The sequence below is a fragment of the Ochotona princeps genome, chromosome 2 (assembly GCF_030435755.1).
Source record: "Ochotona princeps isolate mOchPri1 chromosome 2, mOchPri1.hap1, whole genome shotgun sequence".
Taxonomy (NCBI): Eukaryota; Metazoa; Chordata; class Mammalia; order Lagomorpha; family Ochotonidae; genus Ochotona; species Ochotona princeps.
Genome location: NC_080833.1, coordinates 38,614,541 through 38,631,699, shown reverse-complemented (window position 1 = coordinate 38,631,699; position 17,159 = coordinate 38,614,541). Strand labels below are relative to the sequence as shown.

Genomic DNA, 17,159 nt, shown 5'->3' with positions numbered 1-17,159 from the left:
GCAGTTCACAGTGGACTCTTAACTATTAGATGGAAAACTTAGACCTTAAGAAGGCAAGGGACATTGCCTGGGATGGTGGACTAAGTTCACAGTAGAGTTTGGTTTTTCATTTGTATGCCATGGGGCATTGTTTCTCACACACACACACACACACACACACACACACACACACACACCAGTGATGAACTGGCTAAGTCAGCCTGGCCCCAGGAAGGTCAAGGAACTCAATCAAACTCTACTGAGAATGTGGAGCCTAAGCATATTCCTGGGCATTCCACATCATTGTCTCTGGTTCCCTCTAGGACAAAAGCAACATTGGGATCAGGAAACATGGTTTTCCTAGTCCTCTCAGGGACCATGCGAAGATGCACATGTAAGGAGAAAGCTGGTGTAGGAGAGAGGGATGGTCCTTATTAGCTCTCCAATCCCCATATTCTAGCAGCCCCGAGCGCTGAGTGAAGGAAACAGAAACATGACAGAGGCACATGAACACAAGGTCTTGACTAAATTTTCCAGGAATGCAGGATTCGCTGATCTTCCACTGTGTGCCTTGTTTTACAATGTGGGGAGATAAAGGGAAAATGAAGCCCCCTTTCCTTCAGAGATGTTGGCTGAAAGATGGATTTCCTGCAGCAGAAACCGAGCTGTGAGTACCTCCCAGTGCATACCTCCCGACTGGTACACTTGAGAATTCCATTCGAGAGGAGACAGGGAGACAAGGAGAGAAGAAATATGTTCTTTAGGATTAATCACTTTTTGAAAGATTTATTTACTTTTACTTAAAAGGCAGATTTTACAGAGAGAGGAGAGACAGAGAGAGAAAGTCTTCCATTGGCTGGTTCACTTCCCAAGTGGCCACAACAGCCATAGCTTAGCTGATTCAAAGCTGGAAGCCAGGAGCCCAAGGAATTGGGCCATCCTGTACTACTTTCCCAGGTCATAAACAGGGAGCTGGATCTGAAGTGGAGCAGCTGGGATATGAGCTGGTGCCCATATGGAATGCCAGCGTCACAGGACAGAAAATTAGCCTGCGCAACACCACATGTGTTCTAGGACTTACCACTACTTTGAGATAAGAAACAGAAGGGAGAAGGCGATCTAGGAGACACATACTCTTTAAGCCCTGGATGGAGAGCTCTGACAATCTAGTTCTAACCCCAGCTGTAACGCTGCTACAGGGCAAAGATGCCATTTTGAAAGGCTGGATACTGACGCAACAATCCAGACAGAATGTCCATACAATGCCACAGTCCTTGAAAGACCCTAGCTAGCCCAATACCTGACTGATCCCTGTTGTCATTAGGCACAGGGACTATGGGTTCAATATCTGTGTACAATCAGACTATGTGGGCACCACTCTTGATATAACTTCTTTTCTTGAACAAGGTTGGTAACTCTTTATGTTTCAGTTTCCACATTCTCAAAATGGGAACCCTGACAGCACCTCTCTCATGGCCATGGCATTGCTGTCAGGACTGACTTAAAGTATTATTACTTTGTATTCAATTATTGGGACAAAACAGTATCAGTATGTGTCCTGTGAGTTGTGTTCCTGTGATTGTGACCTGCATGTAGGAGTCTCTGTGTTCTTGCTATTTTCAAAAAGAAGCCAGCATCACAAATTGGTTGAGGCAAACATAGCAAAGACAAAATGATAGAACTCTTTGCCAGACCTTGAAGGCCTTCCACATCTAGCTTCACAGCTTCGCCAGCTCCAATCTGTGACCATGTAGTCTATGAATCAGTCAAACCCCAATCCTGCTGGCTTCTTAGTGTCCTTCTTTGTTTGCCTCTGTCCTCAATACCTGGCAAAATTCCACCCTTCCAGAAGGTTTAACTTAAATCACTTATTCTCAATGAGACCATTTCTCCCATGTCTCCATGAAGCATGAGTGATTCCCCCCAGCATCCCCTCACGCTATTTTAAGTGTCAGGGGAAGCTATTATTATTTTCCACCTGTCTCTCCATATCCCAAGCATCTTAAAAGAGAGGTGGGTCCTCAATGAATTCTTTAATTTGTCTGAGCGGTATGATAGGTGGGAATGCAAGTTTAGTAAGCTGAGTAGAGGTTAGGCTGTGCTGCTTAACGAAGTAGAGAAACTCATGCTATTTTTAGGTGTTATATATGAAATGGAATCCATCAGATGAATCCTGATCAAGAAAGGAACATAGTGAGATCTGTGTGATGCATGCTGGAAGCAACCGAGTGAGAGTAGATGGAAGAGAAGAAGAGTGGTGATTTGAACTAAGAGTAAGTGCAGTGCTCCCAGAGGTTGTACCTCCAACCTAGGCTGGCCTGAAGAGGACCTCTAGAGTGTTACGGCCCAAAAGGCAGAGGCACTGGGACAGAGTCCTAATGACCTGGAGAAACAGAGAGAAGAACTGGGTGCCATAATTGCACTTGTCCTAGTAAAGTTATCTAATATCTCCAAGAGTTATAGAGTGGGCATCACCAGGACGGCGATATTTGAACGAAGATTTGAAATTAAGTGAGAGGATGCTTCCCCCAGATTTCCAGGGGAAAATGAATCCAGGCAGAGTGGAGCAGCCTGTGCAGGACAACTCAGAATCAGCAGGCACTGAGAGTGTCTAAAGAACGTAAGGAGGCCAGAAAAAGTAAAGCAGATAGCGATAGGTGCTCTAGTTGGGGAGTGAAAACACTGGATCCCTTGGGCGCTCATGGCCAGTTGCAAGGACTTGAGTTTTATAGTGCATATGACAGGGAACTATGTACGCACAAGAGGAACATGACCTAACATGTTTTAAGGAGTAGCCCTTGCTGTTGTGTGTGGAAAGCAGACAGATGGAAGGTGAGGTAAGAAGGGGTAGGGGTGGACACCAGATCAGGTAAGAGATCATACAGTACTTTGCATCTTGGTCCAATCTCATGATGGCATCAGTTAAGGTGATGAAAACCTATATGATATTTTTTGAAAGCAGAAACAGAAAGATTAGCTGCATGTGTGAAACAAAGAGAAACATGGGGACTGCACTGAAATTGGCCTGGTCATTTCTATCTACCGTGCTATGTAGAAGGCATGTCTGTTATCTATGAATCATGTCTGTGGACACTAAAGTGGGAGTACTCAAAGAGATATTCCTAAATGCTAATCACCCTGGGGCTCATTCTCTTGCATAAAAGGGGAATTTTCATGGTCATAGACGTCTTAGGGTTAGCAGTGAGTAAATAAACACACGAAAAGTGCTTGGATTTATCCATGGGAAACAATAAATGCTATATATATGTTGCAATCATGGATCCTAGTCCTACCTGTAATTTGGCAAATGAGAAACTTGGGTTGTTCTAGCTATACTAACTTATCTGTGTCCTATCCAGGTGCTCTCTGATGGGGTTTGATCTGAATCGTCACTGGCTGGATCCATCTCCATGGGCCCATCCAACCCTGCATGGGGTGAAACAGCTCATTGTCCAGATGTACAATGACCCAGTGAGTAACAAAGTGCCCTCAGTTGCTGATGATTCTTACAACTTGGTCTGGGAAAGGAAAATATTGCATTGGGAAGTCCACCAGGTGATAAGAATAAGGAATACATACCCAAAACAGGGGAGGACTAGGCCTCTCCTTATTGAACTTGACAGACCCAAGAAGTATTTTCTCCCAATCCTCTTTCTGACCCCTCACACATTGAATTTCTTAGTGAATATCTTAAAGGATGATGCAACTATACTGGTACATACCCTTATTTGGGAGAGTTCTTTGGTGATGAGCTAAATAAACATAACTCAAGCTAGTATAAGCTAATAGATTATTTCTTAGATGAGTAACCAGGGTGTGTGGTATGCCTGATAATTGTAGAGTGACCTCCTCTGCATGTAGGGAACGTGATGCCAAATGGTTCATCTAGTAGTTCCCATTAACTATGGTGATTTCCTCTCATTTTCCAGTTTTACTTCCAAAAGAACTGTCATTGTCCTATCCCAAAAGCCAGGTCCAAATTTGGGCAAGTCAACTCAGGCTCAAGAGTTGACCTGCCCTGAATGGACACTCGTGATTGGAACTGGGAGATAAAATGGTACCTGTTCCTAGAGAGGAGGATCTACTCCACCAGAAGAGAGAGGGAACACTAGACTCCCAGAAGAGTGGGTGCCCATACCAAGTTCATTCATAGGGGAAAGTCCTTTCTTGTAAGACATAGAAGGCAGTGAGATTCCACAGCACAGAGAAAAGGGGAAGACCACAATCACTGCATCTCTGAAGAGCTGTCAGAGAGAAAGAGGGCAGGGTAGAGCCTTTGTCAGATAGGCCACAGAAGAAGGGTGCACGGAGAAATAGGATTTCTTGACTAGATTGTGATTTCTAAAATAGCAAAGGCCCCAGATTCGCGGTGCTTCAGAGAGGCACCAAGGTAAATCACTCCATGTACTCTCCCGAAGATGCCAACAGACTATCCCAATGTAAAGAGCAACAGCTTATCTGACAAAACTGAAATGCATGCATGAAAATAAACAAAATGACTAGTTGCAGTGTGTGCATGTTGGTGATGCAGCCCAATAGTAATCTGAATCCTTCCATGTGGATTTTGTCCCCTCATACTCTTTCACATTCTCTCACAGCCCACTTTTTGTGTCAGGACTTGCACAGCCAGTTCTTAAGCTTATTTGCTTCCTTTCCCAGTTTGTCTTCTTTTGTCTATAAAACAAAGTGTTCTACCGAATCCCTTTATTCACCTCAACTCTTCAAAACTTGCTGATCAGTTTTCTTTGTGGAGAGAAGCTGCTGCTATCTTTGTTAAGAAGTGCCCATAGTCTGCTGGGTACTCCTACTCAAGGCTATGTGTTAACTGTAGATTCCATGATATAATCACCATTCCTTCTTCTGCTGCTGCTTTCAAACATTGGTAATAGATATTTAATGAATGTTTGTTGAACTGAACTGGATTGAGCATGGTAAATCTTATTATGCCAAATGTAATGTAATTTATAGACACAAAATAGTTATTCACAGAAGGACTATGAGGCATGCTAAAGATCAGACATGGATCAGGAGGAGGGACAGAGTGTGAATCATTGAACAAAGTGGTGTTTAAGACAAACCCCCAAAGAGAAGTATGGGGCATGGAAAGACGGGAGATAGACCCACGGAAAGGTTAGGGCTGCTAAAGAGGAAGAGGCTCTGGCCTGCTACTGTAACTCATCAATTAGCACTATTGATTTGTTTACAAACAACTGAGCAGTCAGTCATGTTGCAAAACGGAGACTAAGCAAGGCTGAATTATGGCAATATCAAGAAATTATTGGTGCCATGAATAAATTCAGCAACAGCTTGTTGTATATTAATAAATACTCTTGGTTGCTGAAGAAGTTATGTGAGCCATTTTCCTTCCTGAAACTTCGCTCCTCTATGCCTCCAGCAAGGACGTAAGTGCTAAAACAGGGATCAATATGCCCTGGAACAGGGTGTCATCACCCTCTCCCCTTGTCAGATCTGCTCTTTCCTCCCTCCTTCCATTCCTCCCTTCTTTTCCCGTTCCTTCTTTCCTCACGCACTCATTTCCATCCTTCCTTATCTACTTTTTCCTTTTCTCTTATTTAATTCATTTTTTATCTAAACATGTTTAGCAGACATTAAGAATTATTCATACTTATGGATTACTGCATAATGTTTTGTTACATGTCCATACAATCAGGATAAACATATTTAACCTTTCAAGCTTTTAACATTTTTTTATACTAGGATCATCCAAAAGTTTTTAGAATTTTAAAAAAGATGCTTAGTTATTTATTTGAGAGGAAGAATATCAAGGAGAGAAAGAGAAAGATTTTTCACTAGCTGGTTCACACTCAAATTGATGAGTAGCTAAGGTTATGCCAAATTGAAGCCAGAATCCTGGAACTCCATCCAAGTCTCTTGTGTAGTTGGCAGGGCCTCAAGCACTTAAGTTATCTTCTACTGCTTTCCCAGGTGCATTAGCAGGGAGCTGAATGGAGAATGGAGCAGGTGGGACTTGAATGGTGCTCATATGGGATACAAGCATCACAGAAGGCTGCTTAACCCCCTGTGCTACACACTGTAACAAGAAATGGAGAGAATCAGGATGGCAGAACAGGGTCAGGACACATTTAAACAGACGGAGAAATATTAGCCAGTGTGAAGAAGAGACGGCACATTCCAGGAAATAGGAGAGGACAGAATAACAGCAGTGGGGTGCCCAGAGACTGACAGACACGGGAAAGCAGCAGACACAGCGGTGTGGTGTTGCAATGACTGATACCCAGCAGCCATTCAGTGAACAGTAATCTGAACTCCACCAACAGCCAGTACTCCACAGCAACAAGGCAGGAAGGGACGTTCACCAGGAGCTCAGGAGGTGAACCCAGACAAAGAACTGCCTGTCCTGCTGGTCTGTTTGATTTGACCAGGAGCAGAGATAGAACGGCAGGACTCAGGTGGGCAGTGCACAGACAGGATGGATTTCACAACCCAGTCTGCCTCCTAGAACCAAATTAGTTAACATTTTGTTTAAGGAGGCAAAGGTTATGGTGCAGGGCTGGGCTTGCACAGAGCTGGGAGTGAACTCATTTCTGAATCAGTGAACTGCAACAATGTGACATCCTACATGTTCCACCCAAGACAGGTCCGGGTAGCCCTCAGACCTGTCAGCCAGCAGATTTAGAACTCTAGTAGTGGCACATCAGGTGCCATTTTGTACAGTGTGGCAAAGAATTTAAGACTGCAGGAGACAACCATGAACTGCACATGCGCTGAGCTCGGCAAGGACTCACTGAGCTCAGTGCATTGCACTGGTCCCACAGGAAAATAATACCAACTATAACATTGTATGGGTCAAAATAGGTCTTTGTGGCCCTCAGACCTAATGGGCAACAGGTTCCAGCAAGATCATCACCACCAACAACCTAGCTATATTGGACACCTGGTGTCTCCCTAATCCTGGGACTTACTCCAACTGGAAGTGGGAGAAAGGTTGTACGGACAATGGCACAGGAGCTGGAGAGTGGAATGGAGTGATATATTCCAGATTCCAAAAGCAAAAATTGTTGGCCCAGGATAAGGTACCCAGCAAAGTTTTCCTTTGTCTTTGAAAATGAAATAAAATTCTTCCACAATAAGGAAAAGTTAAAAAAAATATATATGCCTCTTCCAAACCTGCCCTACAAATGATGCTAAAAGATGTTCTCTTCACAGAGAAAAGGAATAGTGCCCACCAAAACCAAAGGCAAATGCGAAGAACATCCCAGTAAAATAACAACAGAAGACTAAATCAATGAACAACCCATTGCTAAAATGACAGAACCAAATTATCACCTATTTGTATTAAACCTGAATGTAAACAGCTTAAACCCATCAATCAAATGTTATAGATTAATAGACTGGATTTAAAAACAAAACACATTTATTTGTTTCTTACAGGAGACACATTTCATCAGCAAAGAAATCCTCATGGATTTTGATTTTTTTGTTGTTGTTGTTACTCTCACCTTTTCAAAACACATTCTTCTGATTAAATTCTTCAATGACTCATAGAGCACACAGAGGCATCATTTTCTTCAAGAAGGTTCTTGATTTTCTTTTTTATTTCTTCAGCGACACATTAGTCATTCAGTAGCATGTTATTTAACTCATGGCGTTACAAGTTTCTTTTTGTTCTTCCTGTGCTGATTTTGTATTGTGGCTTTTCATTTAAGGGGATGTATAGTAACAGTGTAGTGGAGACTATCATATCCAGATGTGAGGATACAATGCAGTATGCATCTCTACTTCCAGACAAAGATGGACTCCCAATGTAACTGTTTGCTGTATCTTGACAATAGGATGCTGGACTCTGTGCCATTGTCCATGCTTGCAATGATGGCCATATTACTGTGTATAAGGAACTGTACTATGGTAATAATATAGGGGAACTCAGTGAGGTAAGGAGGGAATTGGGGAGGGAATAAGGGAAATCCCAGGGCTTATGGAACTGAATCATAAAATGATAACAATAAAAAGAAGTAAAATTTAAAAAACAAGAAATATACAGTACATTAACATTAACTGTAATCATCCTACTCTGTGATAGAATCCTAGAACTTTCTGATTATTAATGAAGTTCCCTATAATCAAAAATTTCCCATCTCTCCTCTCTACATACCTGTCCTAATAGTAGCCATTATTATATTTCTATATAGAGAAATATCTAATAGTTATGTTACAGATAATCATTATATTACAGATATATATATTTTGTGTAAACTATTGTATAATAGTTATAACTGTTTTATAACTTCAAAGAGATCACCTATGTTTGACCCCACATATGTGTGAGATCATATGATATTTGTCTTATCTCAATAGCGTAATGACTTCTAGCTTCATCAATGTTGTTGCAAATGACAAGATTTTATCCTTATTTGTGGTGGAGTGAAATTCCATCACGATTATGTGTCACATTTTCTCTATCTATTCATCAGAAGATGGGCACTTCTGCTATTTCAGCACTGGATTGCACCTTAAGTCATGATTAGCCTTGATCTGTTGTTGGTATTTTTAAAAACTAATTCAGTCTTCTTTTAAAAAAAGATTTATTTGTTTTTATTGTGAAGGTAGATTTACAGCGAGAAAGAGAGACATAGAGAAAAGTTCCTTTATTGGTTCTCTCCCCAAGTGTCCACCATGGCTAGAGCTGAACCGATCTGAAGAGAGGATCCAGGAACTTCTTATGGGTCTCCCACATGAGTTCAGGGTCCCAAGGCTTTGGGTCATTCTCTACTGCTCTCTCAGGCCGCAAGCAGGAAGCTGGATGGGAAGTGGAGCATCCAGGACATGAACTGGCACACATATGGTATCCTGGTGCTTGCAAGGCTAGGATTTAGCCACTAGGTCATCACAATGGACCTCAACTCACTCCATCTTAAAATACTCCCTAATCTCAAAATATTCCCAAACCTGCAGTGGATATGTTATTCAGGATGAACTGAGAAAGTGCCTAAAAGTGGTAATCTGTCACTGCAGTTTTCTTCCTGTGCCTATAGTAGGCTCAGACTCCTTGTTCTGTGTCAATGAAGCTGGCTCTCATCTAGAGCACTCAGCTAACCAAGACCATTGTAGCCTGAGGGTAGGACCAAAGTTTGCCCTGTTGTGGTCCATCTGCTACTAAGGTGAGTTCAAAAATGGATGCTACCCCTGTAAGCCACAGCAGGTGTTGGCCAGGATATACTGTTCAACCAGTACCACAGAATTCTGGCAGGTGCTGGAGCAGATCCAGGAGCTTCTTCAGTAGGCACTAGCCTGGAACAAGGACCAGTAAAGCTGCTCAGTGCTGGTTTTGTCAGCCTGGCCGTGAGTCTGAGAACAGTGTGTGAGCAGTGTGAGTCCTTTCTGTTTGCCCTGTGTTGTAGGAAGGATAATAGAGGCAGCCCTTGGCTGTGTTTAGGAGGACCATAGGTGGTCATACCTGTCACTCCCAGTCCCAGGCCCTGTGCCATCTTGGGAGCACACAGCAGACCTGCCAGATGACAGCAGTGCTACACACCAAAACAAGCCCCCTGGCCAGAGTGCAGGTCTCCACTTGGTACTAAGGCACAGCCAAAGACTATGGCCTCAGGATGGAACCGGTAGGATCTCTCCAGGAGTGGGCCTTACTGGTCCAACATGAGTCTCAAGACACAATCCCAAATTCCTCTACTCTTCACCCCAGCCTGAAGGAGAATAATGAAGATGTCCTCTGGCACCCTTGGCTTGACATACCTGGTTCTCACAGTCACAGGTCCCTACCATGTCCTGGGAGTGTCTAAAGGCACACAGTGGAAAATACTAAAATGAGTCTGACCTTCCAGAGTTCAAGTGTCTGTTTGACGCCAGACAAGTCTACAGGCTTGGTCTGTGAACACTGGATAGAAGTGAGATGCCTTTGAGCTTTCTTGGGACTGGGACTCAGAGTGGCTGATCCAGCTCTGTGCTTTGGGCACAGTCCTGAGTTCCCTCTCCTGACGGCTAATGTTTGGCTTTCTGCTGCTGTTCTGGGGACAGTTTGCACAGACTGCCTGGCTGTGGAAGTTGCAGATACCCACTCCAGAGGTATGGGCCTGCGGGCTGGGCCAGGGTGCTCAGGTCTGAATTTTTCACCATGCGCCTGAACCTTGGGATTCCCTGTGCTCAGGAGGAGGCATCACTCCTCTCCCTGTGCCTTGGAATTAGGGGGAAGGATGCTGCAGGCAGCACTCTCCCTGGTGCTTTCTTCAACCTGAATTTGCTCAGACTTTTCGCAAGATAAGGCCCTGTGGCAACTCACTTGGCTCCAGTCCCCCTGGCGCAGGGGACTTGGCATGCATTTAGCTCTTCTCGATGGTGTCTCCGTGGGAAGGCGGAGCCTCTTTCTTGCTCTCCATCTTGGTTCTCTTCTCTTTACTCTTCCTCTTCCTCTCTCCCCTTTTCTCTCTCTCCCGCTCCCACAAATATGTATATACCAGGTTTCCATGTATGAGGCACTGCAGTTCTCATAATAAGCAAAATTCTGTTACAGTTCTCTGGGGAAATACACATTAAACAAGCACACACCAGTAAATACAGATTTATAAAATGTGTTGGGGATTGAAAAACACAGAGACTTCTCCGGCGAGGTTGTGGTTTGTATCTACTAGCCTGCAGTACCTTTTAAATTGTGCCTTCTTTTACTCTTGAAAGCATCCTGATTTGGGTGATAAACTGTACATTCTGTCCTGTTAAATGTGATGTGAAAGCACCTGGCACAGTACCGGTGTGCAGCACATGCTCGCCCAACACCTTGGATCTGACTCAAATTCACATTTGACTCCAGGCATCATCGTACCCAGTGGCAAACACTGCAGTTCCCTAAGGCTCGAGTTCTAATGGAGTTAAATGTGTTTTTACTCCTGACCTTCAGTGTTGAATCCATAGCCATAATCACTCAAGCTCAGCTATGTGAACCGCCAGGATAGCTTCTGGACTAAATGCTTCCAACCTCACTCCTGTCCTGGTGACCTTCTGTGCCCAGAATCAACAAGCAAAGCGTCAGAGAGGCTCTCCAAGATCTGCATCCCATTCCTTAGTGACAACTCTTCCAGTCCCTGTGCTGGGATAGGTATCCACCTGCAAGAGGCTCACTGTCTGACAGAGACAGGTGATTACCGACAGCTGTTTCCAGTGCATTGATGGAGGTAGGCACAGGCACCATGTGAGCAGCTTCAGGAGGGATGTGCAGGTCAGGGAGAACTTTTCAGACAGAGGAAGGCATATGTGCACCTGCCTCCAGAGGGTGACATGCTCATGAGACTGGAAATCCTTTAGTGTGGCTCCCACAAGCAACAGCCAGAGGCAAAGCAAGAACTTGAATCCGTGGAGCAGTTTGGACTCTATAGAAATGCAGGGTCACTGAAAGTTTGTAAATACAGAAGGAATAGATTCAGCTTTGCATTTCAGAAAGAGACCTCTGCTGCCTTTTAGGAGGAAGGATTTGCAGGGTGCAGGCTAGATGCAGGGAGGCCATTAGAGCATGTTGCTGTGGTTTTCAAGGGGAAGAAGAGGAATCTGGACCACAGGGGGCTTGGTGACTATGGCTGATGAGAGAGAAGATCTGCTGAGATGGGAACCCAGGGGGGAAAGGAAGGGTGAGGACAAGGTGACACAGCCTTCTTCGGGCATAACGAACAGGAGTGATCCATGCCATCTGGGCTCTCAGTGTCCTGGAAGAACTCCTCTGTGTCCTCATCTGGCAACAAAAGCCTGCTGGCCGCCTCTCAGTGACAGTATGCACTTCAAGTCTACTGTCTCAGGTCTTTGCACACTGAACCTTTAATCCTTCTTGGAGAGTGGCACATTCAACAATGAGGATTTTTAGAAACCATAAATGAGGCTTTAACCGAAGCTAAAGGGCTTCCCAGGATGACTTTCTCTGCACAGGGTGCCTCTTGTTTACCAGTTCCAACCAGGCAGGTGGAGGAGGGATGTTTAGCTAGCTTATCTCAGAGTCCTTGGCGTCCTACACGGTCTGACTCTAAGCAGGTGTTTGACATAAATGTGCAAATGAGAAAGCAAAGAAGAGCCCTTGAAATTTGATTTTAGAAGACTTTGGTCCTGGAAGAGAGCATCTGAACCCAAGAGCCCTCCCCAGTCTCATCTGCCCCCTTGGAGGGTCCTCTGGCGCCTCTGGTACCATGACTGGGCCCTCCTGGAATTCAGCCTCCTATCTTTATTTTCTGGCTTCTCCTGCAACATATTGAGATAGTTCAGTACTCCCTGGAACGAAGATTGAGATGCCTCTGCCCACTCTCATTTCATGATCCTCTCCATGCACTGGTGCCCACCCCTGGACTCAGCAGCCACCACACTCTGCTAGCCTCGAAATCAGTTCTCTCTGAAAACTCCAGCCTCCCCTGGGTCCCAGACTCCTAACCTTGTCCAGGAACTACACTTGGAAATCTCGATGTCCAGTGGTGTTGAAGGCCAGTGCAGCCAGCTCCAGCTCTGTTCTATGTCCAGGGCTCTCCTTCCCATCCTGACTTTAGACTTGAAAATTCTACTTCTCTAGGTAATTAGCACTGGAAATGATACCGCCTTTCAAAGTGAACACCCATGCTCTACCCCAAAGAATTTGACTATCATCTTACACATGCACTGTGGAGTATAGCAGTGACTTTACATCCCACAACCAGACACACAAGCAGTGTGATTCTCAAAAGGCTGCACATGGGACCCTTCTCTCACACCTGCATCCAGTCAGAAGCCAAGCTTATCTGTGACTGGGGCGCCTAGGTCATCTGCCCGCTTCTCAACTAGCATCTAACTGTGTTTCTGTAAAGCATATCCAGAGAATTATCTAGTGAAATTAAATGAAGAAGTAACAGTTGCTTTCAAATGCTCAGTTAACAGAATGCAATACACATTGATTCATGTTAGCATGTACAAGGTCCTAATGTTAGAGAGATCTCTGGGGCAGGATCACAGGTTGGGAAGAACTCCAATACGATGGGAAAACCAGATTCTTAGAAATTCTTCATTCAAGCCAGGTGGAAAAAATAATGAAAACACAGTGCTAAGTGACTGTAAGCTGGAGGAGATGAATGAAAATTGGGGAAGGAATCCAAAAATGCTGTATTGAGGAATTTGCACTTGGACCAGGTCTTTAGGAATGGGTGATGCTTCGTCAGGTGGCTATTGCTAGGAAAGGTAGACCTTGTAAGGAAGAGAAGCGGGCATTCCAGGAAAAGCTAAACAGTAGAATGAATTTGGAGACCTCAGCTGGTGGGAATGTTATGCAGGATTTATACAAGGCAGGCTGGGATGTTCATGGATGGTTTCCACATTGGGTTAGAAATGTGACTTTTTCTGTGACCCAGTGTTCTCTCCCCATTAAAATCACTCACAGACCTGCTTTTATAATGTCTCTAAAATAATCAAGATAATGGAACAAATATGTTGCTTATCAGGAATAATCCAGACCATGCCTTCCGCCAATCTTGAGTCAGAGCAGTCAATGGGTAGCCCCCCAAAAATGCTGGAACAAGGGAGCAAGAGATCAGCAATCAGAATTCCATCCAGTCAGTTCCTCTGTCTAGAAACTCTGAGCCATCACACGTAAGTCCACTGGGTCTCTCCGTCCTGCTTTAAAGCCTTTCGGCGACACCCCATTGCATAGGTGACAAAAGCCACCCTTCCCTGACAAACTGTGCATTTCTGTGCCACTAGGATCTGGCACATGACATGGAACTATTGAGGTGATGCTGGATGATGAACAAACACTATTTGCTTCAGAAAACTTTGAAGGTTGTGCTGGGGAGTCGGGGATCAGAGGAGGTGAGGGGAAGTCGGAAAAAGAGACCCCTGGGGCTACGACCATGGTCTAGGTGAAGGTCAAGGGTGGGAGGGCTGTGGTCAAGAAGAATCCCCAGGACATGGGAGGGGAATGGGCTGCCTCTAGTTCTGTTCTTTACCCCAGGAGTTTCTCAGAACTCAATAGGTGCTTCCCTCCTCTGACTTTTTTTGGAGAGATTTCTTTGTTCTGAGGCGATTTTCTCCCTTTTCTTCGAGGAGAAAGGCCCTCCTTGCCTGCCGCCCGTGTTGCTATAACAACTTGGCTGCGGCTCTTTTAGACAGATCCATTTCCTTAAATCATTTAAGGAGAATTAGCTGCCATAACAACATGGAGCAGCTTTTAAAATAGAGCAAGGCAGGCCTAGGTTGTTTAGGGTTTTCCTTTTTTTTTTTCCTTCTCTGCCTCCTGTAGGCCTTAAGATAAGCTGCTCTCTTTCTGTCAAGTAAATAAATAAATTATATCACAGTTACTTGACAAACAGAGCAGTCAGTGACATGGTTAAAGAACACGCACAGAACCAGCACTCATTCATAGCAACCCACAACACACACACACATGCATACAGAGATAGACACAATGGAGAAGCCGGCAGAAAAATGCACACATTTACACACAGAAAACAGAAAATACATACACAGAATAGCACAAACATGGCAAACAGAAAACAGACACAGAGATGAGAAATTAGTTATACACAATTACACAAAGGATATGTCATGCAAATAAGCACCCAGGCACAGTTTTACTATTCAGTTAAAATAGAAGGAGGGGTGGGTATTTGGCATGGCGGCTAAGATGCACCTTGGGACACCCACATCTCATTTGGAGTCCCAGCTCCACTTTCACTTCCAGCTTCCTGGTGGTGAACAACCTAGCAGGCAGCAGGTGGGAGGCTGCATGTGGAAGACCCAGATCATATTCCTCAAGCCCTTGGCTTAACTCTGATGCAGACCTGGTCATTGTTGACATTTAGGGTAATGACCCGGTGAACCAGGGGAAGGGAGCACTCTCTGTCTCCATCTCTTTCTCTGTCTGACTTCCTGGCTTTAAAATAAATAAATGACAATTTTAAGTGAAAGGAAATAGTCTATGAGATTTATTCTTAGGGTGAGCAAGGGTTTTGCTGGTTGGCAGCTGAGAAGGCCCTGAGATGGCAACTCCTCCCTAGAAAGCAAGAACCAACTCCAAGTCCATATCTTATAGGCTTTTTAGGGGATGAGCAGGATGTGGATGGGTTAAATTCCCATTGGCAGAAGGCTGGCAGAGTTCCTGTTCCAACCCGCATCCACAGTAGGAGGTCAGCACACTGAATAGGAGGTCACAGTCAAGGCACCCTTTCCCTCCCAGAAGTGTGTTTCACTCCCTGATTGAAAGTACAGATTACACACTGCAGACTGTAGCATTCGGGCCACGGGACTCCTGGAAACTGGACTGCATGTCCCTAGATCTTTGTCCAGGTGGGTACTCTGTGTGTGTGTGTGTGTGTGTGTGTGTGTGTCCGCGCGCGACATAAGGCCTGGAACACTGATTCCTTTGCCAGAGTATTCGCTGTAGGGTTCATCTGCTTGCTGCTCTGGGGCCAGTCTCTTCCCCTCTCCAGATCTTTTCACTTTAAGGGTTGAAGGATTACTGGTGGTGGTGGGGTAGGGAGTTTTCAACTCCACCAGCCTGTGCATGGTGGTGTTGTCTATTGACTGCAGTGCGTGCCACACTGATAGGCAGATTTGCACAAGTCATAGCCATTCCAGCTGCTGCCAGAGAAGGAGCCCGAGTGCCTGGGAGGGTGCTGAGCCCAGGCAGGCCCCTCGTAGATGCTGGTTTTCTCAGCCTCCGTGGCCTGAATGCTAAAAAGGGAAAAATTACTGACCAGCTGTAGAACAAAATCCTGGCTCGTGAACATGAAGCATTTTATAGAGGTGAGGGAAGATGATTGTTGTAAGTTGAGGTGGAGATGAAGGTCTTGTTGAAATGTTCAGGCTACACAGCTGGGGGAGGTTTCCCAAGGGAGAGAGTAGAGCACTCACAGCATGTCCACAGGTCACACCCACAGGTCTGCGCAAGAAGTCAGCGAACAGCCATTGAAGGGAAGGATTCCACACAGGAACAAAGACTTGAAGGCAATGTAATGTTACCTGTGGGAGCGGAGAGGCATGCTCTGAGAATGTAGGCTTGGCTTCATGCAATTTTTATAGTCTTTTCTACAATAGTTTGATATGCTTTATGAAACTTTGAGGACTTTTAAGAAAATCATTAGTTTTCGAAAAGGGCAGCTTCTCCGTTCTTCATAAAAGATGTGGTTTCTATAATTCTATAGGCTGTGCCTGGCTGTCTCCCTGGCAGAGAGCAGGATGGAGGGATGGATTTCTCACTTCTGAAGAGTATTTCTGTTAGATTGTTTGTTCCCTTCAATTACTCACACATCGTTTCATGCTGAAAACCTCTAGGCACCTCTTCTCAACTGGCTAAATATGTGTCGTCTTAGTTGCATTGGGGATGAGCAAAGTTCCTAAAATTTTCTCTTTAAGTCAGTTTGGTTAAACTCTCTTCATCTCAGCTCTGTCTACAGACTGGGAGTGGCCATGGCCCTGGGATTTCTGTCAAGATTGAATCCTAGGAATATAAGTAACCTCTAATAACATGTATGTAATAAATGGAGCTATTATATTGTAATTCCTTCACTGTCCCCACAAACCCACCTCCGCCAGGCAGGGATCCCAAGAAGAGCTTGGATTTCATTTTTGTGTTTTGGCACAGTGCACAGGCCCCCAGTGAATATGTGTTGGAAGAGAAGGGAGGCAAGAGAGAAGATATCCACTCACCCATGCCTGGACTTAACATCTAAATGGAGTACTGAAAGCCACATAGGCATGTACCAAGCGCAGAGAAGCAAGATCATACCAAGCCTTGGAGATACCATCAAAGTCTGCTTTATTCCTTAGAGCTCACCTTCTATAAGATTTCTCAGAACATTTTGTCTCACAGTGAGCCCTCCTTCCTTTGTTCTGTAGAACTGTCAACAAACCTTGGCTCTTCATTCCTTTAGTCCATCAATATTTACAGGATGTGCTCCAGTACACCATCCTCAGGTTGATGGGTCTGCTTTCTTGGCTCCACTGCAGATTCCTCCCATGGAAAGGGTCCACCTTGCCTCTCTGCGGTGCTGGGAAGCATCCAATGCTCAGTGGTGGCTGAGTTAAGAACCTCTTGAGAATCAGGTTCAACCTACAGTCTCTCAAGAAAGCCAAGTGTTTGGATTCCTGCTGGGATTCCATAGAAGTGGGTGTACCCCTTAGTTAGAGGGAGCATCATGCTGAGTGTCTAGTGATGGCTTTGCTGTCTACCTTCTCTTGACTGAGCTTCTCAGTTA

General features: G+C 44.8%; 1 protein-coding gene across 1 annotated transcript in view; it reads left to right on the top strand.

Annotated features, from left to right (window-relative positions):
• BEND5 (BEN domain containing 5) overlaps positions 1 to 17,159 on the top strand; it is a 1,156,480-nt gene that overhangs the window by 1,100,264 nt on the left and 39,057 nt on the right. The window contains exon 9 of the mRNA XM_036494566.2: positions 3,339 to 3,450. Within this exon, the coding sequence (XP_036350459.2) occupies positions 3,339 to 3,450 (112 nt within the window). The remainder of the gene's footprint in view (positions 1 to 3,338; positions 3,451 to 17,159) is intronic.